The sequence below is a fragment of the Takifugu flavidus genome, chromosome 17, assembly GCF_003711565.1.
Source record: "Takifugu flavidus isolate HTHZ2018 chromosome 17, ASM371156v2, whole genome shotgun sequence".
Lineage (NCBI taxonomy): Eukaryota > Metazoa > Chordata > Actinopteri > Tetraodontiformes > Tetraodontidae > Takifugu > Takifugu flavidus.
The window spans coordinates 6322625-6346954 of NC_079536.1; the positions used below are offsets into that span (position 1 = coordinate 6322625).

The 24330-nt window shown below is 45.9% G+C and overlaps 2 protein-coding genes across 4 annotated transcripts in view; both read left to right on the forward strand.

Moving 5' to 3' along the window:
- The window catches only part of prex2 (phosphatidylinositol-3,4,5-trisphosphate-dependent Rac exchange factor 2), a 56386-nt gene extending 50016 nt beyond the window's left edge, over positions 1-6370 (forward strand). The window contains exons 37-41 of the mRNA XM_057012970.1: positions 23-101; positions 574-764; positions 3023-3125; positions 4926-4993; positions 5599-6370. Coding sequence (XP_056868950.1) covers positions 23-101; positions 574-764; positions 3023-3125; positions 4926-4993; positions 5599-5644 — 487 coding nt within the window. The 3' untranslated portion in view covers positions 5645-6370. The remainder of the gene's footprint in view (positions 1-22; positions 102-573; positions 765-3022; positions 3126-4925; positions 4994-5598) is intronic.
- Positions 6371-7133: 763 nt separating this feature from the next.
- Positions 7134-24330, forward strand: part of c17h8orf34 (chromosome 17 C8orf34 homolog) — a 32222-nt gene continuing 15025 nt past the window's right edge. The window contains exons 1-7 of one of the 3 annotated variants that reach the window (XM_057012597.1): positions 7134-7445; positions 13080-13224; positions 13302-13433; positions 14668-14787; positions 14965-14993; positions 15558-15721; positions 17074-17240. In XM_057012597.1, the coding sequence (XP_056868577.1) occupies positions 7377-7445; positions 13080-13224; positions 13302-13433; positions 14668-14787; positions 14965-14993; positions 15558-15721; positions 17074-17240 (826 nt within the window). In that variant the 5' untranslated portion in view covers positions 7134-7376. The remainder of the gene's footprint in view (positions 7446-13079; positions 13225-13301; positions 13434-14667; positions 14788-14964; positions 14994-15557; positions 15722-17073; positions 17241-24330) is intronic. The other 2 variants (XM_057012595.1, XM_057012598.1) reach the window with 2 other exon arrangements.

Genomic DNA, 24330 nt, shown 5'->3' on the forward strand with positions numbered 1-24330 from the left:
GTCTGTTTTTTTCCCCCAACAGGGCTTTTTACCTGGACCAACATGCCAACAACAACAACATGCCAGCAAGCTCTGCACCCAAAGCCGCTCTCATAGATAAGGTAAGAATAGCTCTGCAGCTCACGGCGTGCGGATGACATCACAGGTGACGTCAAGAAGCGCGGAAGGATGCAACACATCCGTGTTATTATGTTTCACAACACATCCCTTTGTGCAGCCAAGCTGTTGATCTCATTAAATATTAAAACACATGAATTTCTGCTAAATTTCCACTTCTGCAAGAGGAAAGACCTTGATTTGTTATTTTGAGTAAAGAAATAGTTAAAAACAAGACTAATGTCAGTCTCAGAGGCTAGCACAGGACAGCAGTATTTTACACAAACACTTCCTGAGACCCTTAATGATTGGGTTTTCCTGGAAATAATGATAAACGGAGTTTGCCATCTGGGGTTCCTCAGGTCTTAAATGTTACTTCTCCAGTGATGTCTGCAGATGAGATGAATAAGAGATGTTTACTGACATCCTGTACTTGTCAACCCCCACCTGACCGTTCACTAATCGCTCTCTGCCCAGTTGATGCGTCCCCTCAACCCTCTGGAGGAGCTCTACCGTCTGATGGAGAGTTTTATCAGCTGCCGCCGCACCGCTGCCTGTCAGTACACCGCCTGCGGCGCTTCTGGAGTCGGGCTGCTCTCGGTGGCGTCTGAGCTCTGCGCCCGTCTGGGGGCCACGCATATCGTGATGTGCAACAGTGGCGTTCACCGGTGAGTGTGTAGGAAAGGAGCGCCTTCCAGCGCGGTGTGAGCTCTACCTCCCTGCATTTTGTTGCTCTCTTTTGACAGCTGTTTCCCAGAGTTCCTTTTGCTTTAGCACCTCTTGCATTCCCTTCACCTTTAGTGTTTTTTGTACTTTCTCACTGCTTTTCCTTTTATCTTCTGCTTGATCCTCTTTCTTCCTGAACTCGTCACCTGGGGGAGTCTCTATTAATATGCACTTATGTGTTCTAATTAGAAACTGGGTATTGTAATTAACGGGGCCATTGTATCTCCAGGCACATTTGGGACTTGAAAGGAGACAGGTCATTATTTCCCCGTATTATTTAACTCTATATATGGTTACCTAATTCACCTGCTCCTGACACCATCGGTTCAGGACACAAATATCCTGACCATTTGTCAGCACTGATCCCCAGTTCCAGCTTCCATTTCTCATCTCTAATATATCTGCTCCATCCCCCCCTCCTGACCTGCCCACCCATCTCCCTCTGGTGCCCTTTTCACCCCGCCAGTTTCCATATCGTGACGTCTCTGCCACACGCGGAGGCTGCATGTGACCGATGGCTCGATAAAGCGCCGTAGATGCGGCCGCCTGATTGCCTGAGCTCTAAAAGGAATCTCCTGTCAGTGGAATGACTGCAGCCACTGTACTGCTCGATTTAATGAATACATACATTCCGCTGAGTCCATTTCATGATGTCAAATGCTGAAACCTTGGAAAGGACATCTGGCATTTAAATATATACATTGACTAGTGAGACTAGCGGTGGTGTAATGAGAACGTTATGAAATCCAGCCTGTAGATTAATGAAGTGATCCAGTATTTATCAGGTTTAGTTGACTTGAAGGATGGGTTTTAATAATGGGGAGATATTTCGGAGCGTCTGCAGTCAGGCTCCTCTCCAGGTCCAGCAAAAGCTCTTAAAGAGGTCAAAAAAGCGTCTGTCTGACTGTAAAATTAAAAAAAAAGTGACACGAAAGGAATAAATACAAAGTGTTATTCAAATTCCATAAAACTCTGTCCTGGACTATTTTTATCTCCTTGGCATTCATTACCGTGACATTAAAGTGTGTATTGTTTCGGCTTTATTCCATCTGTATATGTGCTCATTTCTTCTTTATTGTTTGTGGCTGCCTTGTTTTGTCTTGACTCCAGAGGAAGCAGAAATGGGTTATGGGCTGAGACAACATGAAACAGATGGGTATAAATCACCTCAAAGTATCTCCAAGGCTCTAATGAACAAGGGAAATCATGCCGCGCCGCACACGCGCAGTCATCCTGTGGCGTTTCTTCATCCTGCTCCAGCAAAACAGATATTTAAAGATCTGGGAGAGAATTTTTCCATCTCCACCTCCATTTTGCTGTGCGGGAAGCTCATAATTGGCGCATGAAAGATTCCACGGCCATCTTCAAAATGACAATTTCAGACATCTCTTTCCTCACACTGTGGAATAATTGCTGAGTCCATTACCTTCATCACGGCACGCCGTCATAAAGCTCTTGTGGCTACAATCTTCCCTCGCAGCACTAAATCCCTCAGCATGACCCTTCTCTTTACAAAGTTTTGTTCTCGCTTGGTCTTTAACGCTTCCAGGAGAGGCAACATTCCAACAAACAGCTTTTCCTTCGCAGTGCCACGGCTGCGTTACTCAGTGAAAACTGAGCTTGGCAGCGCTGGACAGTTCAATTTGTGGCGGGATGGCTGCGGATCGATGCGCTAGTACAGCCTGTTATCGTGCAAAGGTCACTCGCTGCCTCGATGGCTGTCACTGGCTTTCTTAAGAGTGTGTGTGGCCACATGCATGTGTGCGCAGAAACGGTCTGGTAACTTGGTTAGTTAGCATTCACTGCGGATCTGGCTGACGCCAATGACATTTATGTAATGAGTCATGTGTGAGCAGGTGAGTGGCAAGAAAGTGACGTCGGCAACGGGTTGTTGAGGAAAACTGAATTTTCCTGTCAAGCCGTCTAACTTTTGGCATTTCACTCTGCTATTTCACCTTTTTTTTCCCAGGGAAAAATGCTTGACTAGCACGGAAGCTTGTCAGCGTTGCCAAATCCTCACTGTGCAACATCTGGGAATCAGGAAGATTATTGTTTGATGGTTCCATAACTGTTTTCGCTACATCTATCAACTGCAAATCACTTGATTTTTCCACTGAAGATGATTCAGCAGCTTCCTGAACTTAAATTAGAACAGTGTGCAGAGAGAGTTTGACCTCAGTTTTTTCCTCTTTCGCCACAGCTGCACCCTCAGTGTGACACTGGAGCAGGCGATCCTGTTGGCCCGGAACCACGGACTGCCCCCTCGCTGCATCATGCAGGCCACTGATGTCATGAGGAAACAGGTACAGAGTCTTTATCAGCATCTCCTTCAGCTCTGCACGTGCAAACGTGGGTTGGAAGAGTGAAAAAACTGAGTTACGAGCGTGGTGGTGTTTGTTTTAGCATGCGGCAGGGCGATTTCTCTCTCTCTTGTCATGTTTTACACCACCAACATCTGCAGTCATTAGATAAACTCTGTGCCTAATTAATTCAGCAAGGCTTCCAGAAGACCATTGGCATGGCCTGCTTTGACAGCGTTTCCTAAAGAAAAGGGTAATTGAGATTCTTTAGAAAGGGTGAAAACGTAAGGGTGATGAAAAGAAGAATCCATCTGCGTCTTCTTCCCCTGTTTCACACGCTATTCTATTTCACTCTCATTAGAAACACATTCACAGCCACCAGAATGCAAATCTGACCAAACGGGGGAATAAAAAGGGGAACGAAAATGTAAAACCAAACAGATTGGCTGAGAATCCAAGGTTGGTTTGTCTGTCTGGGGCCAAGGGAGGAAAATCCCATTACCTCGCGCTCTGTAGGCACATATTCGCCCCCAAAAAAGGATGCAGCCCCAAACGGACCCCGGCGCGTCCCGCGGACTCTCGTTAGGAGTTCTGAGCGGCGGTGAAATTGCTGTTAGCAGCGAGAGGAGAGGTTTACGGTCGAGGCTGCGATCCTGTGGGAGAAAAGCCATTTCAGTTGTATGGTCGAGAGCTGGGCTTCGAGCCAGAGGGATGCACCATGTGACCTTGAGTGCTACTGTGACTACAGGAAACCTCTTATGGATGATGCAGTGCGAGATTATTTCAGGGTCTAGGATTTTTTAAATGTGGCATTACGTGTTTATTGTTTTCTTACATCAGTGACCCACTTTGTTTGTCTGTGTGTGTGTGTGTTTGTGTGCTTATTTCAGAAGATAACAGTACAACACACACTTTATTTCTTCAAATTTCAATTTCTTCACTGTGAAAACAAATCCATCTCCATCAAATCTGTGTTGGCTGAGCGTCTATTGTAAAATCTGAATCTGAACTACGTCAAAAGAATTTATTTTTCTTCTTATTTACTCCCAGTTCCAGTTTATGGGTTGCTTTATGTACTGCGGCTGTCAGGACAGCTTCAGTGTTATAAATGAGATCTCTCGGCTGGATGTCTCGCGCTTTCATCGACGTGGGCCCTCAGGTTTCACCGCTGTTATTAATTCATGCAAAAAGTGAAAACCTGAATTATAGAAAGGAGCGATGAAAATTGCATTCCGCCTTTTAAATGCATGACCGAATGGATGTTTGTTTTAAACAAGCAACAACTGTGATTCACTCTAAGTATTTTCCAAATGTAATCATTCCCTCGGATGTCTCTAACCCGTCTCATCCGCTTTGATTACCGTCTCCTTTTGGACATTCTCTGCGCGGAGGCACCAGAATAGATGGCCGTCACGACCAAACAAGTGCTGACGCCGCTCTGCTAGCTCAGCCGGAGCTACAGTAGATGGCAGAATTGTGAGCGAGATGTCGGCTAATGCTCTATTTTTTGTTCAGTGGTGTGTTTTTCTGGCCCGTGTGCGTCACGGAGCGACAGAGGGTGTGTGTTCATGATGTGGCTGTAGCTTACTGCAGCAGCCTTGTCGCCAGGCCTCCTGCACACCTGAAAACAGCGAAACTCAGGAATGCACGCCGTCATTAATCCTCGAATTGTTTTCCTCCACGCATACCACCAGGACGCCCTCTTCTTGCGTTTGTGTGCCTGTGATGATGCTCTCCACCTGAGTTCACGGCTGTGCTCTTTCAAACCGAGGCAAGATGTCATGAATTGTTGATGTCTTTCAGGGAGCAAGAGTCCAGAACTCTGCCAAGAATCTGGGGGTGAGGGATCGCACGCCGTCATCCGTCCCAAGGTAAAACTGCAGCCGCTTCCTGCTCGTCGGGAGCCAACAACAGCAACACAATGTTAGATTAGAGCACTACAGCTGGCTTTTGTGGCTGATTTCCCAGCTAACATGTTTCCATCAATTCCACCGTGGTCTCAGGATCAGCAGTGAAGTTGGAAATATGTGGAATAAGTGAGTGTTTCGGATTTGTTGGACCACAGTGTTGCTGGATTTAGGGTCTGCTGCTGAACGTCTTCCTTGCTGCCTATGTTGTAGCTAAGTTATATATGATTAATACCTATAGAAATGCTGACACACTCCAGCCAGTCTCTCTAATGTTTGCACAGCTCTGCAAATGGCTCCGTTAGAGAGGAGCTCCCCGCTCGGGTGACCAGTCCTGCCTCGGGCGTTTGGCTTTGGGTCTGACAGGGGGCCCTTTTGAGCCTTTTAGTGAAATTGACGGATACATTTGAGCAGCGATTGTTGCCGAGACGTTTTGGACGAGAGCAGAATCGCATCGCGTTGGCTTTAGTTGAAAAATGGCTTCTGCCGATCACGTGACTGTTGAAGTCTGATTTTTAAAGTGCTGCGCGACTCGCCGTGTTTACATTTGTTTCTCTGTTTCTCACCAGGTTGTACAAGTTGTGTCAACCTCCGCCGCCAGATGGTGACCCATAATGCACTGCAGCCAGGAGGCTTTGGAAAAAACCACGTCGTGCAGCTTCCCGTTCCAAGAATCCCATTTCCTCCTGTAAACATGAAGGACGATCCCATTAGTTAACTACTGGGTCCAGTTTTAGACGTCCAGAATAGGTGCCTGAAATGTAAATAGAACTTAAGAGCCGTATATAGTATTTTTAAGACTGTTTTTTGTCACTTTTGTATTTGTTTTACATGTTTATGTCTGTTTTCATATGATTTTTAGAAATTGATGTAGGGAGGTCAGAAAAGATCAAATATAAGATTTATACCAAGAAAATAAAAAAAGTTAATCCCTTTACATGCGACATTTGTCACATTAGCAGCGTTATTATTCTTTTTTAATGACTTTTCATGAAAAACACAGTGGAGTCAAATTGGTTTTGCAGCTAAGTTCCAAATATCCAATCATTTCTTTGCCTTCTCTTCAGCTTTTATTTTCAAGCTTTATTGATTTTCTCGGTTTTCCATAACAAATTATTATAGTTTTTTTTTTGTAAATATCATACATTTAGTGTGCTCATAGAAATATGCCCCTTCATCAGTGGTATATCTATATTAACATGCAGTTGGTATTGGAAGCAGAGCTATGAGCTAATGCTAACGTTGTTTTATATCAACAATACTCAGGATTTAAGTGCTTAGATGGACATCTAGAATATTACTATGCAAACACAAAAGTAATAAACTGTATCAATAAGATCATTTAGTCTTCTCTTGCAGTTTCTTTTTTATTCCATGTTAATGTTTGCCTTAAAACACAAGAATATGTGGTATTGAAAGATACATTAGCATTAGCATTTGATATTATAAAATAACTGTCTTTTTCAAATAATAATCAATAATGCCCTCAGAATGTGAAGTCTGCAAAGCAATTAATGTGAATGAAATTGATGGACAGACTCTCCTCAGTAGAGGAACCATGACAACGGGGGTTACACTCCAGATGCATGCAAGGGCAGAGATGACAAGAGATTAAATCGGAAAAATGTGTGTGATTTCAGTGACTGAAATAGTGTTTTGGACCAACTGATGGCACTAGAAGGACTTTGAACATGTTTTACACCTGTAAAAACACAAGACTTCTAATAAATATATTTAATGGCGTCATTAAAACACTGTCTTGTTGGAGTGGTGGGGGGTTCTAACGCAACAATCAAGATCCTATTCTCTTTCCAACACCTTGAATAACATTCCTGCTCAATCCGCACTGGCGTTTCCCTGCAGCACTGCTCACAAATAAGTAAACATAATGAATAAATAAACTTTTAATTCGCTGCAGCGGTGAACAGGCTGCTCGGGGGTAATATCTGGCAGAGTGACGGTTTGGGCGTTTTTGCCCCACGTTCAGGTGGACGCCAATGGGTTCGGAATGGGCGTGGCCCCCGCCCCGGCCCCCACCCCACCGCCGCCGCTGGCAGCCAGTGAGCGGAAGAGTTGGAATCTCTGTCACAGAGCTGCTCAGACGCTGGCTTCCATAGGCGAGCAGGCGCCACCGTCAGTCAGGGGCGGGGGGGGAAAATTGGGGATGGTCCCGGGCTGAGTCCTGCAGAAGGAGCCGGGCACGGAGCCGCCTGCTCGCAGTCCCACCGCGGTGTCATCACGCACGCCGAGGCGCCTCCTGAAGGACACCGGCTCACCTCATGGTTTCATTTGGTTAAAAGCTCCCCCCCCCCTCCACCACCTCCTCCAGAGTGGCAGCAGTTCCTTCATGGCGTCTCCGCAACAGTCCAGAATTCAGTCGTATCTGGAGCGGAATAAAATCGGACCTCTCTTTCAGGTGAGTGTCCCTGAACGCAACTCGATGGAAGTTCTTGGCCGGACCGGGGAGGTTTGATTCTCCTGTTTTTGCAGCAGACTGCGTTAACGTGGTTTTTTTATATTTATTTTTTTTCTTAAATTTGTATCTGTGCCCGGTGATGAGCGCACATCTGCAATATGAGGACCGGGGCAAAGCCCCCCCATCCCCCCATCCCCCCACACATGCAATGGGTTTAAAACAATTTTTTGCACTCTGTCCAATCTACTGCTGCAGCACTGCTTTATTTGAACATTGCACAGCATTCCTGTCATTGCTTTCTCATGTCTCAAGCTTGTGCTGGACCCCCCCCCCCTTTTTTTTTCTTTCCCTGTGTGTCTGTCTCTCAGCTGTGTGTCACTTTGCTGAAGTTGGAGCAGCCATCATTCACAGGGATGCCAGGGTGAGGTGTGTGTGTGTGGGTGTGTGGGTGTGTGGGTGCACGACTTCATCCTTTCGTGTTTGGATTTTCCATTGAAGCAGGGGCATGGAAGTGTGAGCCAGGCAGAACCTGGAAACCAGGAATGCCATTTAGGCAGCGCGCCGGCTCGGATGCTGGCGGCGTGCACACGTTTCCAGAGTGCTGATGCTAGGGTTCCGGGGCACGTTCTGCATGTTAAGCAGGCGTGAGGAGCGGTGGCGGGGTGTGTTTCAGCACCGTGGACAGAGACCCGGGGCCAGCGAAGAAACAGGAAGTCTGATTATAAAAATACCAATCAGCTGAGCTCACTGGTCCTCTCCCTGTTTGTTTTTCCAGCCTTCCTCTCTCCTCCACCTGTCCCCCCCCCACCAGCTCCACTTTCACTCTATTTGTCACTTATTTTCAATACAACACACATTTACTTTCACTGAAAATCAGTCAGGTTGCTGGACTGTTTGATGTCAAATTTCACAAAAATACAGTTTAACATTTTAATTTGTGCAATAAACAATAATTTACCATTACTCTGTTGTTAACAATGATGCTCTTAGTGCTAGCCTATTTATTACATTAACTGTTAGATGTGGAATAATGATAGTTATTTAGCGTTCAGATGATTTTAAGGCATATTGTATGTATTAGTAAGCTAATTAACAATATTGGAAAGTGCTGAGTTGGTGGTTATAAAGGCATTGCTGCTAATGCTGTGTTTCTGATGATTGCTTCTGTTTTTATGACCATGATAGCGTACGGCTTTATAAACTCTCCCAGCTATGCTGACCATGAACCACATGGAGACTCTTACCTTGAGGCTTCACTCAAGTGTCTCCGCGCGCTCAGTGGAGGAATCAGGCAGGGAATTTGGTTGCAATTTCCTTGAAGACCAGATGCAGAGCAGCAAAAACAGTAATATTTCCCTATGCTACATTGCTTAATTAAGATTCGAACATCAAATATGTTACTTAATGCTCTAGAAGTAAGAGCCATGTGCCAGATTTGAAAGGAGACAGTATAAAAGCAGAAGGAATATTGTATTTTAATTGCGTAAAATAATTACTAAACCACATTTTTTCGAGGTCACTGAACAGTAATTGTACTGTTTATCTTTATAATTAGACTTCCTCCTCAAAGCCATCACTCTGTTTTAGTATTAACTAGTCTTTGTGATGATGAGCAGCATTTCTTTTCTTCCCTGCAATGAGCCGCTTGTGATTTATGAAATGTTTGTGAGGATGGCAGTTTGAGTCAACACCCAGTAAAGATCTTTGAAAAAGTGAGCTGCTTTTTATCAACTGACCCAGTTGCTACCCTGATTGCAGTTTCAGAATAAACTGATTTGCCCCCGATTCATCTAAACCTCCACTTACTTTCTTTCTAAGTAGCTCTTAATCATCATATAATGGTGCCATCATCTTCCCCGACAGCTTTCACACAATTAGCTGACGTCCAAATCAAGATCTTTAATTATCTAAAAAGGCCCCCTTTATTTTTTATTTATTTTAAAGGCTCAAGTTCTTCCTTTGTGCGTGGAATTATTTGGCTGTTAACCCTTTAGGTGCGTGGCTGATCATTACTAACGTTTCTACGGAAACTACATCCGTTCAGATGGAAATGGTCCAATTAACCGGGTCAGCTGTGTGGGGTAACCCGCTAAAGAGGTGGGTCAGTTAGGCTAGTTAGGCAGTTAGCTAACCGCCAGGTGCATTCAGCCAATCTCTTAGTTCCAGTTTGGGCTGCTTGACCTTATTTTAGTCGTAGTTTCATCATGTTCGTTGCTCTATTAAACCACAGAATCGAACGGTTTGTTCCACAATTCGCCGCAGCTGGCCTGCATTAGCGACCATTAGCGTAGCTGCAAGAGCAACAGAAACATGCAGGTCGTTTAGGACAAGGAGAGAGGTTCAGATGATGCGGCACACTCCTAATGACATCTGCAAACACAGCTGGAATTGCTTCTGTCTGACAGGGTTACTTTGTCACTGGCGTGCCTCCCACATACATGGTACAAAAAAAAAACAGCACACCAGTCATTTTGTCTCGACTGTAGATCGTTTTATTTATATTTTCACTTCAAAAAGCAATTTCTAAAATTGAGACCGGAGAATGGCTGAGTGTGATGAATCCAGGTTCATTACCTCAGCGTGTGACTAAGCAATTCATTCATCAAAATGTTTCCAGTTTTCCGGACGCTCCCGCCGGTTTTGAGGTCGACGGTGGCTCCAGCAAAGGTCGATGACTTGGCGGGACGGGGTGTTTGGTCATGCGTGGTTCAATACGGCCGCCCTTCAGGAGCAGTTAGAGTAATTATGTGACAGACAGCTGAAAAGGCAGCCCCAAGCCGGGACGGTCCTTGGGGAATACAGAAAGTGGCAGGGAGGGAAAACAAAGGATCACCAAGGGATCCGGATACAAGGCCCAGAGTGAGGAAGATTTAGAGTGTGTATAGGGAACAGAGAGGGAGCGTGTAGGGTACCGGCCGCACTGCATGCTAATAAAGTGATCTTGTCTACTTAGAGTCCGAGCACACTGATGCTAACTAGCTTAATTGACAGTCATGTTGGTGATGTGAGAGAGTGGACGACACATAACCAATTAGTTTTTATTTATTTAGCTCCTCAAGTAGCCCTGTTTCACCAAACAGACTCCTTTTTTTGTTTTTGTGTGCATGGATAATTAGGTGTGCGTTGGTATGATCACAATTTTAGCCTTTTCCCTCATATGCAGCATTAGTTGATATCAGAAGTGGAAACTTTACACAGGTGTAACTTTGTAGCATCTTTACCATTCTAGCATTATGTTTGCTCTTTGGTTTCAGTGTTAACACACAATTTGTGCCAATCAAAAGAGAAAATACCAGCCTCTTTTGCCACTCAAAATGTCTTTAAACAGACTTAAAATGATGGGCTCTTCTTAAAGGGTTGAAAGATTGCAGCGCTATCAAAGAACAACGTTGTAGCCCACCACTCTTTGCTCTTGTGCCTTCAGAAAAGTTATTAAATATTAAATATGCATTTTTTTGGCATCTCTTTCAAGACTAAAGACCAAAGCTTCGGCTGCAGTTGAAAGTTCATCATAATTAGCCAATTTCTTTTAATCAGCGGTGCTTTTTTTTCTTTTTTTAAGCCTCGTTCCGGGATTGTCAAACACTGCAGTTGTTTTTTTAGATCAGCAGTCCTCCCAGTGTGTTTGATCTAAGAAATCCCTGTAAATACCCGCACTCCACACATTTTCTGATGAATCACCCCTTTCCTCTCGGCTGCGGCGCTAACGCCGAACTGCTCGTGCACATCTCACACGCAGGAGGTCTTCTGCCGCAGCGCATGATTACAGCGATGGGAGTGAACCAGAGGCAGGTGAATGGCAGGAGGTCATCAGTCTCAGATGTGGGTGGAGATGAAAGCGTCTCAGCTTATCCGGTGGCTCTACCGATGGCATCGCCTCTCCCACGTTCTCATCATTTTAGATTAATCGACGTCTGGAACACATTCCATGGCCTCATCAACCCTTTACTTTTCCACTCTAATGATGCTTGCACAGGTGCACATGCGTGCCCTTAAATATGCCTTTGTGTTCCCGTTAATTACAAGCAAACCAGTTGGAACCGGTACCGTTAATGGGAAGAGTTCAGGGAGTTTTAATGAATTCCTCCTTTACCCAGTTGGCCATCAGCAGGATGGTCCCCCCACGTGAGCCTGGTCCAGGTCCAGGTTTCCTCCTGTTAAAAGGGTCTTTGTCCTTCCACTGATGCTTGTTCGGGGGGGTCAGGCCCTGGAGTTCTACAAAATACTTTCAAACAATCTTGGCCGTGAATGCACAAACAGGTCTTCTCTACTGGAGCTGAAACCCTGTAATAAGATCCATAATCTGCTGTGTAGCTAAATGTATCTGTGTATTTACTCATTCTCTTGTGAGCTTTAGCTCGGAATTAGTAGCCATTTGGGCTTTTATTTCCGGTGAGCGTTGTGGTTTCCGCGTCTCTCTGCAGTGAAACCTCGCCGCGTCCTTCAGTTTATGACGTGACCTTTTCCACTTTCAGTCAGAGGAGTTTGTTCAGGAGGAAACAAGGATCGGCGGGTGTGACTTTCCCCGTCCCCGGGGAGGTCCTTGTGAGTTTCCAAGGACGTTCGGCGCCTCTTGGCTTGGTGACAGATTGTCAATTATGGCCACCAAACGCTCCGCCAGAGGGTACTGAGATATCTCACTCAGAGAGCTGCACAGATCCGGGCTGCGGATGCGGCGGAGGATGCAGGCGCATATAGCAGCTCCTGGCCCGTGCACCGTTCCATCAGTATGGACGCCGTGGTGTCCAACAATAAATGAAGAATTACTAAATCTACCATCCGTCCTGGCAGTCCACATTTATCCGTGAATCCATTTACATTCTTGTGGGGACCTTTTAGATTGTTTAAGGACAGAGAGAGAGAGAGAGAGCAGGGTTTTCCCAGTCCCGGGGGCTGCACATTCCCCGGAGAGACAACGGGCACAGCCCCGTTTATACATTCACATGGTGTCAGAGCTGCCAGAGAGGAATCCCACCCCACCACCCAACCAATTACCTGATTAGCTTTCTGAGAACACGCAGTGCAGGCGGGGCGCTGGGGAGTTCTCCTCCTACCGTGCACGTGCAGAGTGCAGATTCATGTGTGTGTAAAGGGCAAACACACAACAGGGTCCAAATGAGATTAAGCTTCTGTTTAGTCAGACAGGAATGATGTCGATTTTACAAGTTTATCCATGAGTGATTTCCTGTTGAGTCCCGACTCGCTGCTGAAAGGGTGGCCTCAGTCTCCTTTATGCTTTTTGTGTGGGGGGAAGATCATCCTTTCTCTTATTGCTTTTTTATTTTTATTTTTTTTAAATGTGATGCTCGGCATTTAGTATTTTGCATGAAGACTTCAATGTGACCTTTAACCTCAGCACCTGGTCGTCTTATACTGGTTTGAATCTGTTACAAATGCAGCTAATGAGGGAAATTGCTTCCTTATTTGTGTTTTTCCACATCTTTTTAAATGATTGCTGCATGCTTTGATGGGCCAGTTCTTTCCCTGCTAAATCAACAAAAATGTTCAAACAGGACCTAAATATGTTGTTTTTCCCCACTTGGTGATGGATAACCGGCACGCCACAGCACTCTTTCATGCCTTTTGTCCTGTCCTTTTTATTGAAGAGCTCTCTGCTTTGCTCTCCTGCTGCAGGAGTTGATGACCAAACTGATAACTGAGACACCAGAGCATCCAATTCCTTTTCTCATTGATCACCTGCAGACCAAGCAAGACAGCCCCAGCAAGCTGCAGAGAGCTCTGTCTGGCTCTGCGGCACTGTGGGCACAGAGTTCCCCGGGTTGGTAAAACTGCTTCTTTGCACGTTGGAGCGTGCACGGCGGGACGTTGTGAATGTGCGACTGTCTCTCCCGACAGAGTGCAAAAACCCCCGACGGGAGTACAGCAGCTATGAGAAGCCCTGGCAGATTCACCCAAAGAAGCCCAAAAAATCCAAGAGCGACTTGGCTGTGTCAAGCCTCTCTCCCCCCTCGCCAGAATCCAAGTCTGGTAAGTTCTGCGCGGGACACACGCTCCACCCATACACACATGATTGTACTTCTATCTTTGTGAGGACTTTCATACACATTATGAAAGCTACAGACCCCAACCCCCGACCCTAAACTAAAGCCAGCTTGAATCTCATCCTGGTAGAATTAGTATTTTGCTAGAAGAAGAAGTAGAAGAAACACACACACACACACACGCGCGCGCGCACACTTACTTAACTTTTGTGTGCAACACTACACAGTTCTGATACTTGTTGTATCTTTTGTGTCCCTATTACACGCTCGGTTGCCTTCAATCACCAGTTTGAAAGAGATATAATTATATCTAATTAAAGTTAGTCACAGTGTACAGTCTGACGTCCTCCTGCGGGCCTCTCAAAGTGCCACTGATGGGTTCGTTATAATGTTCCACTTTTAACAGATTCGCTCCGCTGCTTCCTGCTCAGCAAATGGACCATTTGTAAAGTTGTAACGTTAAAGCAAAATTGATGCGGTGACCTTTTTTTTTGTGGTAATGAACCATCGCAGCGTTGAAGCATGACAGTTCAGAAAAGCAGGCCGGGGCTGATCGGGGGTCGGCGTCGGTTTTGTAGCCAAAGAAATATTGAAAACACACGTGAATGATTAAAAGGTGCTTCTCAAGAACAGTCCTACTCCTTTAATCCTAGTCTGGGCTATCACAACCCAAAACAGCCATCTGCAGATCATCACAGAGGAGAAGCTTCTCTTGCTGGAAGGATTGAAACATTTTTCTCCTCCAGTCCACAGAGACGTTTGCTCTGCAATGCTGAGCGGCTCCGTCAGTGGAAACAAGGTTGCAGGAAAAATGTCAAATATTCACATTTCTCTTTATTTATGTCTGCATCCGTAAAAACACAACGGTACTGGAGTGTAGGCAGGAAACGCCTGCGTTTTAAGCTAAATTCCTGTAATCCTTAACACAATTTATGAATTAGCCATCATATGCGAGCTGTCAGCACAGTATGTGGGTCATTTCCTGCTTCCGCCGAAGTTATTTTTGAATTTTAATCAAAGGGGCCGACGAGCGCTGTCCTCTGGCCTCCATCCAGCCCCCGAGCCCTCAAAGGGAAATATTTATTTTCCTACATGTGTTTCAATTCCCTGTGTTCTGATTCACAAAATCCTGTTTGGCCAAACGCACGTCCGGCTGTGGCTTTGGTACGAGCCAGGAGACGTGCTAGAAGATTAGCGTTAAGAGCTGTGTCTCTGTCCAGTGCCGCGGTCGGTCGAGCACCCGTCCTGGGACTGGAGGGAGAGCCGGGACTTCGACGAGCTCAACCACATCCTGCAGGAGAGCAAAAAGCTGGGGAAGGCCTTGGAGAGCCTGTCGCGCAGTGAGTGGATGCAGACACTACGAGCAACTGCAGACTTTTTCTGCAATATCACTAAAAATCCAAACAGGAAACTGAATCAGGCAGCTAAAATTACAAACCCCTGCTGAGCTTCCAACACACGAAATTAATTTTTGACTAGGATTAGTTGTGCTAAGAGCCGTTTTCTCCTTTCCACAGGCATCGCCGTCTCTGATGAGCTCGACCAGGTAGACCTCAGCGACAGCTTCAAAAAAAAAAAACCCACATAAACACGCTGCAATTACCATGGAAATAGTTGTGTCAGTCTTCCCTCCGCAGCCTCATCAAGTCACCCTTCATAACGAACCCCCGTTTCGTGCCACTGATATGTGACACCGACGCTCCAGGACTTGTGTTGTCTTTTTGGTCCCGAATCCAGACGTGCAGACAGATTTAGAAATGATGAGCCTGCACATGTTCTGACAGGGTTTGGCTTTTTTTTTTTTTACCTGGTGCGGCTGTACATGTCCAAGGTCTTTGGCTCCCAGCCCAGAGATTTTCCGTCTTCTCCAGCAGGGACGGGACGGGAAACGAATACTAAACACCTCCTCTCATCATGGGCAGACAATAGTGTTTGATACTCGGCTGAATCCATTCAAAGACAAGCAGACGTTTCTTTGGTTTAGGCTTGTAAATGTGCTGGGAATAAAAGATTACATAGTCAGATCCCAGACAGGTCACGGACACTCGCATCACTACCAAATCTGCACGGTTCTCTCCCGGTCCGTGCTATGTTTTTCGTTTTGTTTCAGAATTTGGGAGGTTATAACCCGGTGCTGCGCCCTCGGGTGGTCGGGCAGTGGGTCGGACGAGAGGAAGAGGACGCAGACCCTCTGGCCGCCGAGATGCTGCACCCGCCAGTCCCGCGGGCTAAAATCGAAACGTGTTGGAGCGGCAACAACGGCCCCGCTGGGAGGTTGGTGCTGCTTCATATACAGAAATGTGATTTCTAGCTGTCTGTACAAGCGTGTGCATGTGCTAATCATAAAAGAGAGATAAGAAGTTTGAAACTTCCAGAGTGCTCACAAAGCCATTGTTGGCAAAATTAGGAGGTGGAATTCTGGCTACGCTGCCTGAGGAATGCCCATCTGAATGGGCTTGATAATCCCATTTCAAAGGCCCCATCAAACATGCTTGCCACGATACCACTTCAACCCAATTCCAAATTAAAGCTAACCTCATTTCTGCATTCTCGCTGCAGGCAGAGGGGAAACGTTGGTGCTTGATATTTGGAGAAATGTCCTGTTTTTGACAAAATAACCAACTTGAGCCGTATCAGTCGGTTGTCATCCACTCAAGCTGCTTTAATCCTCTCTTCTGATCCAAAAAGGGTCACATAAACACCATAATGGATCGGTGATAAGGAGGACGTGTTACTAACCTAAAACAAATTTCATCTAAAATCTGCTCTGATAGACTGACAGGCACTTCTTCCTTGTCTCATTTGCTGTCCTCCTGTTTCTCGCCCACGGTCACTGAGGTCCTTCAGTAGAGCTAACGGCTGATTGGTGCCGGGGTCAGGAATAATAAGTCCAGGAGTCGCGGGGGAAATCAGATACTTCTTGCCAGAAGAGAAGAAATGACTTCTTTTGTCAGTCTGTCCAGTGGAATGGGACTTTAGTGGAAAACTTCCCTCATTCCACACATAACCAGTCAAATATCATCAACCACTAGTTCCAGAGACGCACTGACGCATTTAATTATCACAGTGGTCCCATACGGACTATAAAGAACTATGTCGACTCTGTGACCCTTCCCCATTAACTGTAAATAGAAGCCATTAAACTGAGATTATCATCAAATTAATAGTCCTCCATCACTCCAATCCACGGCTTCCGCCTGTGGGATATGGAAATTAATTTCCACAATATAGCGGTAAGTCAGAAGTCGGCCTTCCTAAACTTATCTGAGGCTTCAATTATGTAGGAAGGAGACATTATACGGTCATTATTCAACAGTAATCTGTGCTGGAGGCGAAGCAATGCAATTTCAACAGAGGAAGGACATCATCTTTAGAGAAAAAGAAATAAAGGAGAATGACTTTTTCCAAATTACTGTCTCACTGTACCGTGCTGAATTTTAAATCGCTGTCTCCACAGAAACCTCATGCATTGTAAAAGCCGTATCGGGTTGCCTTTGTTTGACTTTAGTATTTCAGAGTCCAGAGTCTCCTGGTTAGAAAAAAAATGAATTAAATCCCTGTTGAACCTGATTAGATTCAAGGCTGTAACTGCTCTAACGCACCATCTGCTCTTTCACCTCTTCCAGCCTCAAGTTGGAAACTAAGAGCAGAGGGCCGAGGGAGCACCAGCAGCAGCACAAGAAGCTCTTAGCCGCCATGCTGTCCCGGGACTCCTTTGACTCGGTCCACAGCCCCGCCCCCTCCATCACGGAGGACGAGATGGAGGATGACGACGATGCTATGGAGCTTCTAGGTACTTTCATTTTACAGTTGAGTCCAGATGTGTTTTAGGCAGCAGTGCATCACCGTGCAGCTGCCTCACAGCCAGGCTTTGAGTTTGAGGGGCTTCTGGGCTCAGGGGGTTCCTCTTGGTATTCTGGTTTCCACCCACAGTCCAAAAACATTACAAACTTCACCTTGATGGGAGCAGAAATTGTTTGCAGATGTGAGTGAATTTGTTTAGAAATGGCGGCTTCTCCTGTCTTTATTTGTACCTCCCACTGGGTGACCATTGGGTTGGTCTGCAGCAACCCCAGTGACCCATGTGACCCCTGATGGATGGATGGATGGATGGATGGATGGATGGATGGATGGATGGATGGATGGATGGATGGATGGATGGATGGATGGATGGATGGATGGATGGATGGATGGAAGATCATAACCACAGATCATGCACACACATCTGCATCGTTGCATTCATAAATAACTTGGTTGGTTACTAGGACATAAATTTATTGAAACAGACTGAACAGATGCAGTTTTATAGTCGCCACTGACTGTATTGTGCATCATACCGTCGATTAACTCAACTAGACTCGCAGGCACAGCCCAAATTCTGCTCTTTTTACCAAATGCATGGCCACAATACTTTGATTACAGAAGTACGGGCTTCCTAGTTACCATCCACATGATGGTTATTACACAGCGGTTTACAGGCATTCCCATACGTAGATTCAGTTGTCCACCAAGCAGGTTTGCAGTGATTGGAAGTGTGTGGGTTTTTATTGTATAGGAATATTCTTCAACATTGTGGTAAATGTCAAAAACATTAAATGGGGCTTTAACCGGGAAAAATTGCCAATTTAGGAGCGGCAGTCCAAAAGTGTGAGAACTTTTTAGCTTATGTTGACCTCTAGTGGTCATAATATGACATTACACCTGGTTTTCGAACGTTTTACTCACAATTAGGTCTAAAACCATACTTTAAGAGCACAAAATTATAATAACTTTCAGCCTCTAAATTATCTGTGTACTCTTCAGCAAAAAATCTTGATCAGAGTTCCTCATCTCTGGAAAAATGCTGTACTTTTTGCCTTATGTCAGTAGTTTGTCTGTTGCCTGACACATTATCACCACACCTGCTCATAACATGAAAAAACATGAAAGCAATCGTCGCGTTGTGAAGATGTAATTAGTCATTTATCATGTCCAAACCTATGCAACAAGAAAGACCAGCCCTCAGCTACAATGAGCGTCATTCATATCATAAATATCCACTGGGAGGCAGGAAAGGAGTGCTGGATCCTCCTTCTTTGCAACAATTACAGCTCCAGTGTGAGAATGAGAAGCACTATAAAAGCAGGCTTAAAGGATAAAAAGAGAGTGAGTGACTAATCCCCATGTCCATTTCCAGCAGTAGGATTTTCATAACAGTGTGTATTTTTATCAGCACCTGGATCAAAGAGCTTATGAGGAAAATAACCCCTTTGGAGCAGCTTATAATAGTGTTGGCCAGGATATTGGAGACTGAACATAATTATTAAAAGCAAAGAAACGGCTTAATAGGGATCTGCTCATGCTCGCAGTCTGAAAGAGGAGACAAAATCAGATTGCTGATTTACCAACTGCTTTTAGGAAACTTCGCCCTCATTTAGTCCTGCCCTTAATCATACGTAATTATAACGAAAGAAAACAAATGACTCAGGTTGTTCTGTCAATTCATGGAAAATGGCGAGAATCAAACCTTTGCAATACGTCATCTTTGACTAATATTCTATTAAAGATAGGAAGACGTGGTGGGGGTAGTCACCGCGGTAGCGTGTGGTACTGATTATAAATGATACGATGATACTGATAAAGAACAAGACAGGATCCCTTGAGGCTGATTGACAGCAACAGCGAGGAGACTAAAGCAGCGTCTGGTGCACGATGACAGCGTCTGTGTGTGGCCCCTTGGGTCAGGATCTTACATGCTCCTCCATCGGGAAGAACACACGAGCACACTGACTTGGCTTTGAGTTTCATTTCAGAAGCAGATCTTTGCTTCCGATTGATTCATGTGTCTGGTTTTCGGCTCCTACGGGCCTTGAACTTTGACTTGGTCCCACTAAATAACTTTCTTTGGTGAAAGACCAAAGCTGGCCTTATGAGATTTATGACGGCTATGAATGACGCTTCTGTTTCTGACCTTAAGGGAGGCTTAATTGAAATTCATGCCATAGATTTTGCACTTCCTGGAGGGAAGATGTGTTGAAATGAGCGTTTAGAGTGAGATACTAACATGTAGCAAAGGCAGTCATTCATTTCCTGATGACTCCTTCAGCCATTAGCTTGCTTTGACAAAAACCCATGACTTGGAATGTATCAACATTTGTTAGCGTGTTAAAATGCTAAATCAACGGGAGTGGGTGCCGATATGCGTTTATCTTATTTGATATCATTTGACCTAATCGAGTCCTGCGATCTCCGGAGGCCCGCACCTTCACAGCGCTAACACAGGTGCTCTTTTCTGCTCCCTGAGGCAGCAGGTTGTGATCGCTCCAGCTGACAAACCAACAATTCCTTACGTCAACGCACATGCCCGCACACACGCCACCTTAATCACCCCCAGACGCCAGTTTCTGCTGATACATTTGATTGTGTCATATTGTGAAAAACCCCACACGGTTGTATCCTCCTCACAAGAAAAGGAGCTCGGGGGCGGAGCTCCGAGTGCCGTGAGTAGATTTCACATTACATCTTTCGCTCGAAATTAAACTGGAGGGATGGGCTCATCTCTAAAGGATTTGAGGCCCGAGGGCGAAAGGAATGTCCCAGTAAAAGTCTAACTGCGCCCAATTTGACGCCTGTTAAAGTCTCCACAGTGCAGATGGATACACTAATCAAGAGGCAAATTGCTGTGGCGTTGCAGAGGTATTACTGGAAGTGATTATCAACAGGCGAGTGGCCTGCTGGGATCAAACTTCCCCATAAATCTGGAGTCGTTATCACGCAGAACGTTTCCCATCGCAATTCCCAGCGTGCATAAACTCAGATTAACTGAGGAGATTATCTGGCCGGACACAGCGGCTCTGTTTTCCCTAGGTTTCGGAGGCAGATGTGGAGCTGCGCCTCTGTTTTCTACGTTTTTATCTAGGAGAATGCGATGCAGGCGCTGGGAGCCACAGGGAAGGATTGTTCACTCTTAAACAACACATTATCTCATCACGCATGTTTGTTTTTTTGTTTTGTTGCTCCGCCGGCCGCGGCTGCCAAGCCTCTCTTCTTGTTCAGACACATCCATGTTTTGGGTGTGATGGAAATGGTTTTTAAACAGCTCCGATGTTAATTCCTCCCCAAAAAGAAATCGTTCGGAAACTTTGAAGCTGGAAAAGTCACCAGAAACCCAGAAAGCGGGATTGGCGGCGGATCGATGCACATGGCTCTGCTCTAATGTGTCATCTTGATGGTTATTAGTAGGTCCTGAAAAAGTGATCAGACCTCGCGGAGGCTGTGGAGCTGCTTTTCCCGGGGGCGGGGTTGAAAACCGAGACGCAATTATAAAATCTAAGTGGGAATATTGTTTTTATTACAAAGCTAAACAACTGCGTCTCCACTGCGACTCACATCAAAGATGTCTGCGCGACGGCTAACCGCCAAGTGGAGGCTGTGCGCTCGGGGCCTAATGAAAAGCAAATGCTGGTGTGTGTGTGTGTGTGGGGGGGCAGAAGTGTGAGGTCTGCCAGTGTCCCTCTCAGTGCCCCGTTTCATCTGCGTGGCGCTCACACATGTGTGCGTGCGACAACAAGGCATCTATCACTTACAGGCCATTAATTAGAGGCCGGAGTTATGCGGCAAGACGCCGTCACAGCTCGTGAAAGAATGGAAAATTCAATTATTTCACGAGACGCTGTAATTCCCGGAGGGCCGTGAAGCGCCTCTGGTTGGGTGCAGGAGATGAAAAGGTGCGAGGGCGCCTGTTTCCCCACACGTGGGCTGGCGCACCTCTGTCAGCGCCGCGCCTGAGAAGGTGTTTATTAAGTTATGGCGAAGAAAGTGCGCAAATTACGACCCCTGCTCCGTTTTTAGCATCTGAGGGCAGAAGAAGAGACAGCCAGACTCTATCCAAACACCATTAAATCAAGCGGGAACTCGGGGAAAGGGGAACTCACACAAACACTTATCTCTGCACGCCTCTTTCTGGATTTACCGTGATGGAGTGATTGCGGCACGGAATTCCTTGTCGCCCGGGCCTTTGTTGGGCTCGCATCGCTCAAATAGTTTCCATCTCTCCACCCTCGCTTCATGCCATCATCCCACAGTTTGGGCCTTTTATTTATCTGCCATACATCAGGGTTAGATGGCAGTAGGGTGTGTGTGTGTGTGGGAGGGGGGGGCACGCATGGCCGTCCCGGTGCCCAGGGAGTGGAAACGCCACGAACGGGCAAGTGCGGACAGACAGTTGTTGTGTCTAGACAGAAGCCTGGGAGGCAGCGGCAGTCTCAGGGTAAACTGGTCTCACAGGAGACGCACTGTAGACGTACAAGGGTGCTATTGTGTGTGTGTGTGTGTGTGTGTGTGTTGGGAGGGGGGCGGGTTCCCATGAAGTAGGAAGACACTGAGAAGTCTAAACTGAACCTGTGTAAACCTGAGTAATCAGACATTTTTAAATGCATGAGATGTGCCAATCCACAAGCCTGGTTTTATATTTTTCAGTCCATTTATCGGATTTCGTTAAGTTGTGACGTAACACGCCCACACTTGCAGTTGTTTAAAAACACCCGGTCTTTACAGGCTTAGCTTCAGCCATCCAAATGTGGAGCGTAATAGACCTGCAGGACAGGCTATGTTTATTCTCCATGTTTGTTGTCTTTTGTGTCTTCCGTTTTTGGCCATTTTCCCTTGACGGATACACAAGTGTAACAGAGCAAAATAACGCTAACATTCACACATCGGAGGTCTGAAGCAAAATCTAGTTGCGCTAAACTGATTTCCGATAGTTAAACAGCATTATGCTGTTCACATGCTTGCAGGAATAATCTGATAACTCCAGAAATCGGATTTTTCTGCTGCTGTAAGATTGTCCAACGTATTTATTACGCAGTCATAACATCCGTCAGTCGGTTTACATGCCTGCCCACGCCATCCCGATAAGCACACGCATGCTTGTAGCGCGCGAGCCCCCGTCACTTCTCCTTTTCCCCAAACACTTTTGGGTTTTGGAGAAGCTGCCTTGGCCGGGGTTCAGACTGCTGTTACGCAGATGACAGGCGGCCCCCACTCCCAAAGTGGAATTCCACGCTTGGCCGGGATTTAAACCGTCGATACAAAAGCAATTTGGTCGCTTTCACGCCACATTCGGGAGCGTCGGAAAGTCGCGCATTAGCACTTTTCAATGCGTTCTCATGAGCGGTTTGCACGTTTCCAGACAGCCGTCAGTACCAGGAAGCTCGGGGATGGGGGGTGGGGGGGGTGATTGGACTTGACTAATGTGTGAAACACACATACATGAAGTTACACTGATGCCGATCGCTCTGCTGTGCGTCGCACTTGGCCTGATATGTTCTCTGCGTGAGCTGCGCTCCAGATTTTTACCCCATGCGACCTTCAAGATTAGCTTTCTCCCCTGTCAGACTCTGAGGTCTCTCGCTCCATTAGTGTGTTATTGTATCCCGCCAGAAGGAAACAAGACAAAGGCGGTAAGGTGACGAGCAGCTGTGCGCGCCGAGGTCATGTTCTCTTTCAGGGAGCCCCTCGCTGTTATTCTTTTGGTATTTTCCTGAAAGCTGCGGCTATCAGCGCTTCCTAAGTGTCATGTAATGATTTGTATCGCGGGGAATGACCCAGGGAGAATCTGGAACGCTGTATCAGTCAGCAGCCAGGAGTGTAAATGGATGACGGGAGAAGCCGTAAAGAAGGACGCCTGAACTCGAGCAGTTCCCACGATGGGAGAAGTGCCTCACCCTCTGATGCCTCCTTTCCCCGCTGCCTCCGCTGCTCGCCGTGAAGAATGGGACATATAATATATCCCTGCTGGAGGGTATTACTGATATGTTTCGTCCTTAAAGCTGTGCTGTTTCTCAGACGGCTGTGTGATAACACCAGTCTGATTTACATTTTTGACATGGTTTGATGATGCGGTGCTTCATTTTTTCACTTTATCCCAATGGCGTGTTTACATTTAAAGGGTCACAGGGGTCACTTGAGCCTCATTAGCAACATCGTCCCATTACATTGAGAACAACATACCAGTATTATGTTTAGCACATTTTAGCGTGCTAATTTACGCTAACCTGTTAATTTAAATCCAGTGTATATTACATTTAAGTTGTTTCAATCTATCTTAAATGGTGATGGGGGCTGTTCGGGATGATATAAGAATGATTTTACGATGGTAAAGGAAGGCGGTAGGGCTCCCTGGCTCGGTGCCACACTGATGGACGGAGGCGAAGGCTTCTCATGAGCAGGAGTCATCTAATCTAATCCAGGAGATTAGTCATGCATTCTCCCCTTTCAAGGTGTGAGGCCCATATTTTTCTCCCAAAAGAGGGGCAAAGTAACGCGATCTTTAAGTATCAGTGCTGGTTTCATGTAACACACACACACGCACACACTTGCACAACAGCACAGAGTGACACTCTCATCCATGTACACTGATGACACTTCACTCATTGAAAAATTCTGTTTTGACAGTTATCATGAAGGAATCATCACAATTTCTTTTCTTTGGTGCAGAAAACAATGAGTTTTCCTTTAAATGATGTTCTTTTATTTAATATAGTCTACTTTTCCCCCCTCATCATGCACCTACACTGTCTTTTACAGCAGTAAATTATGGATTTTTGCCTGTTAATGAAGACATTTCAGTACCTTTGCAGAGTTGTTCAGCAGTGTATCTCCAAACACTCATTTCCCCCATATGGTTTCCATTTCACCACAGGGACAGCTGTAAATTTTCAGACAAGGCAGATTTGGTGTGAAACAGAGGTTACAAGACAACAGTAGAAGACTGCACCTAAAACTAAGTCATATTCATATCCAGCGTCACTGACGTTGCACTTGGAGGAGACAGGGTCGACGCGTTGGACGCGGGTGGAATTTCCGGCTCTTGTTTGGATCTTTTTCTTTTCCACCCATCCCAA